The sequence below is a fragment of the Anopheles moucheti genome, chromosome 2 (genome assembly GCF_943734755.1).
Source record: "Anopheles moucheti chromosome 2, idAnoMoucSN_F20_07, whole genome shotgun sequence".
Classification (NCBI taxonomy): domain Eukaryota; kingdom Metazoa; phylum Arthropoda; class Insecta; order Diptera; family Culicidae; genus Anopheles; species Anopheles moucheti.
In genome coordinates, this window is record NC_069140.1 from 94,095,888 (window position 1) to 94,100,166 (window position 4,279).

The window sequence follows — 4,279 nt, forward strand, 5'->3', positions numbered from 1 at the left end:
AATGAAAAATTGGCATTCTTTTCTCACAATTTCCTTCTTAGAATTTCTAGAAGCTTATCACCAATTATTTAACAATTTTACATTTGGTTTTTGAGTACATTGGGATACCGCCCTCCGAGGGCCTTGTTGTGCGACTCTGTTAACAGATATTTGTTGAAGGAAAAAAAGTGACATTCCACGGGTTGTTTAGCATTGTTTAATAACTTTTTCAGCATCAGTTTTCTAAAAAAAATTAAGCATTTTTCCACTTAAAATCTAAAACAACAGTATACAAATTTTCGTCATTTTAGTATTTTATTTTTGTAGGAATATTTAAAAATCCACCGAAAATTTAAACCGTAAATAATCATACATTCTCACATTATACTCATGTCGAAGAAATTTCTAGCCCCACTGTAGCTATTTTGTTTTCTTCTTTCGTTCCACCGTGGAACTATGGGTTGATCAAGCGGACAAAGAGATGAGTGAATCGAATATGAACACCTGATTCATGTGGTTCATGCGTACCGTGGTGTGTGTGCACGTGGAGTGATTGGTGCGTATACAAATCCAACCCAGCTCCGTGTGCGGCCGTTCAGTGACGTGCCAGCGCTCCAAGTGATCGGACGTGTCCGCAAGTGTAATCATTCCCGTTCCGCCTGTCAGCCTGTGTTGCGTCTCCTAGCAGCAGTGTTCGGCCTGCCGTGTTTGAACCGTTGATAACCAAAGAAACAAATCGTGCTCATCCCGGCCTACTGCGTACCTAGTCCGATCACATCAAAAAAGCCATTGTGGTGGAAGGTCAGTGAAGAAAAGAAACATACACACACACATCATGTGCAGCAAATCGGCAGCGATAATTCTTCTAGCGGGAGCAATTTGTTTCACGCTGATGCCAACATTGACACGGGCAGCTGAGTTTGGAAACTGCGGTATGTGATCCCGGATTTTTTGTTGGTTCGAAAACGGTTTCGGTTTGGTAAAGTTTATTTCCTCTGTTTTTCTTTTCATTCCAGCCAACGAAACGGCCATCGGGCGGTACAGTTTGGTAGAGGTGTCGAACTGTGCCGAAAGCGATGCGTCCTGCGTTTTGAAGCGCAACTCGAATGCTACCATTTCCATCACCTTCACTAGCGGTAAGTATCGATCGGATGCATCATGCATCACCGTGTACGTGTGCGGACAGAAACAAAGCGAAATTCTTTCTCAAACAAAGGTGCGCAGTTCCACGTGCGACAACTCCGTAGCGAACTCTGGGCAGGAAGGTGCTGCAACAAATCTACCATAAGCCACAATAATTCTACCTCATCTTCAAGGTCGCTTTATGTAATGGCCTTGCAATGCAATACAATGTCTTCGTAGAGTGAGCGTAAGATAGGGCCAGTTTTGCCACAAACGGGAGTGGACAGTAGAAAATTAATTAACTAATTTATGCCATTGCTCTCATTTAACTCGCTCTAAGGTCATTTCTACTAATTGCTTTGTGCGCAGATGAGTCACACAAGCGGATGCCGGTGCAATACATCTAGCTAATCGTATATCCCATCTCGTTATCTCTCTCTCTCTCTCTTATCGCAACTAGCCGAAGACTTATCGGAGCTGAAGGCGGTCGTGCACGGTATCATTCTCGGCATGGAGGTGCCGTTCAAGCTACCCAATGATGATGGCTGCAAGGATAGTGGACTCGAATGTCCGCTCACGAAGGATACCAGCTATCGGTACAGCACCACACTGCCTGTGTTGAAGCAGTATCCAAAGGTAGGGGAACTGAAACTTGAGCTGGCAAAATGTCCACCTTCAACGAGCGGCACATTCCAGAAGCAATCCACAGTATTTCAAAGTGTGTTTCCCGTTCGAGCGGAATTTAAATCTGTTTGCCCACCGAAAGGTTTCGTCGCTTATCGCTTCAGTTATCATTTTTTGTTGATTTTGCTGAACGAAAAACCACCACTCCAAACCTACGATCATCACGAATTCGTCGAACCGTATCAAAACAAACAATCGCATTTTTTTTTGCCTTCACTTGTTTCTTCCCCAACACGACGGCGCCTTTTCATCAATATTTCATCTGTTGATACAATTGGCTTACATGGTGGCAGCAGTTCAGATTCTAACACTGTTCGTATTTGCGTCTCGTTTAGGTATCGGTTGAGGTGAAGTGGGAGCTTAAGGCAGGTGACAAGGATGTGCTTTGCGTACTGATACCGGCCAAAATACAGTAATCATAGCACGCGGTACAATTTCACAGCCAGAACAACAAAACAATGCTCTCAGTCAGTACTACCCAGCAGCCGTGTCTTCTTTGCGAAGAGAAGGTCAAACACGTGCTTTCCTGCGCTTGTGCGCCATACCTATACCGCGCGATAGAAGTATAACTCCCGGGTCGACCAGATGCAGCGGTGGGCGTCAACAAGATCATCAGACGGTATCCGCAGTAGGAGAAGATACGGGACCAATCAATCCGTAAATGGTTTCATTCTTCCGAAAAAGAAACACCAGCAGCAGCAGCAGACCACCAGCAGAAACCGGATGGTGTGTGTCGGTCGCCCACCATCGTGACATACGAGAGGTGCTAGTGGCATTGCTTAATCCGTTAATTAGATTACAATTGAACGTACAGTCAATCTAATAAAAATCTACCAACTTACCCCCGGTGTTACAACCGTGCACGCGGCACGGTCCTCCCCGTCGGTGTGATATTGCTTTATTCTTCCGCTTCTCTCGGTGTCTGGTGGGTCTGACAAACTCCGTCAGTCGGTTGGTCGGTGCGAGCCACATATCTGCGGAAATGAATTTTTTTCAAATTCAATTCACTATTCTCGTCGCCGGGGAAGGTGCAATGGGTGGTATGGTGGTCACCGTAGATTGTTTGATTGCTTTTAACCAAACAGGCGAAACGTGGATGGAACCATCGCGGGACGGTGTGGCAGATCGCGTGTTAACGCCACGGGATTAGGTAAGCGCATATTTACGACGACAGATGATTCATCGTTGTGTGCAGTAGTCTTTAATTCTAGCAAAAGATCACTACTAGTGCTGGTTCGATTCCTGATTAGGATGACCCCTCACTAAAGATTCATATAGATGACACTTTTGGAAAGATTCATTAAACGCAACACTAACACTGCTCAGACAAATCTTTAATTAATAGTCGTTAATATTCAGCTCAAGCGTGGTTTTCTCTGATTTACTGGTGAGCGGATTGGCCGAGAACTTAGAAGTGATTTACTACTTGTTTACTTATTAGACTCAGCGGATGTGCCACAAGATCCTCAATCAATACCGCTCTCGCCAGAACGCCATCCTCTGACAAGGATGCCAATATCGTCTGATCCTAAGAATAACGAAAATTGAAATTTTAAGCAAAATCGTATTGAAATGAGCCGTGTTCCGATTCCTGATATCAGGAGAGCAAGCTGCCAGCAGGTAACATTCTCTCCCATCTTGCCCTGATCCGCTCTCGCATGTTATCATTGAGCATGAAAGCAGATCTTCTAATACATAGTCTACCACTATCGCATACCAACAAACTCATGAGACCGATCTTGGTAAGGGAGATAGATGAAATAGAGAAGCATTTTTCATCTCTCTCAAACTCCACGCCAGCTTATATAAAATCCCATAAAAACGAGCCGTTTTCCGATTCGTGATACCAGGAGAGCATGTTTTTCAAGAGGTGACATCTGCAGCGTGGAATAAATTTGCCCATCACTATTGCATTGCATACTATCAAACCAGTGAGAGCGTTCACTAGTTTAAGGAAGATGGATGAAACGGAAAGGATCCTTTATTTCCTTAAACTTTCCGTTGGCTGGTACGAAATTCCATACGAATTGGAAGAAAACTGGTACGGTTGGTACGAAAACCAGCTGTTTTCAGATTTCCGATACCAGGAGCGTATGTTTTTTAAGAGGTGACACCTAGTACCAGCCGAGCAAGCACAAATGTTTCATGAACTGTTTCATGAATGTTTCATGGGATGTTTCATGAAATATTTCATTAAATGTACAAGAGTAAAGAACACGCCTGGAGGTAACCAAAAAGCTTGACCAATTGGTCATTTTTGGCGCGTTTTCTGGTTAAATCGACACGGAAAAAGCATCCTCCTGCGTTGGATGCTCTCCTGGTATGAGAAGGTTGAAAAATTGGTCCTTTTATGGCGCGTTTTCTGCCTCGAAAAACACGGAAAAAGCATCCTCCTGCGTTGGATGCTCTCCTGGTATCAGGAGCTTGAAAAACTGGTCATTTTTGACGCGTTTTCTGCCTCGAAAAACACGGAAAAAGCATCCTCCTGTGTTGG

At 44.2% G+C, this 4,279-nt stretch overlaps 1 protein-coding gene across 1 annotated transcript; it reads left to right on the plus strand.

Moving 5' to 3' along the window:
* Positions 1-465: 465 nt before the first annotated feature.
* On the plus strand, positions 466-2,637 carry LOC128310645 (NPC intracellular cholesterol transporter 2 homolog a). Its single transcript, XM_053047338.1, has 4 exons — positions 466-911; positions 996-1,115; positions 1,562-1,737; positions 2,121-2,637. Exons 1-4 carry the CDS (start codon positions 815-817, stop codon positions 2,199-2,201), a joined length of 474 nt encoding a protein of 157 aa, XP_052903298.1. The 5' UTR covers positions 466-814; the 3' UTR covers positions 2,202-2,637.
* The last annotated feature ends 1,642 nt before the right edge of the window (positions 2,638-4,279 follow it).

Bases quoted from the DNA above. Each gene is read 5' to 3' on its own strand.
- LOC128310645 (XM_053047338.1), top strand. From the start codon at position 815: ATGTGCAGCAAATCGGCAGCGATAATTCTTCTAGCGGGAGCAATTTGT. The intron at 1,116-1,561 runs GTAAGTATCGAT...TATCGCAACTAG, and splicing joins TTCCATCACCTTCACTAGCG to CCGAAGACTTATCGGAGCTG. The intron at 1,738-2,120 runs GTAGGGGAACTG...CGTCTCGTTTAG, and splicing joins TGTTGAAGCAGTATCCAAAG to GTATCGGTTGAGGTGAAGTG.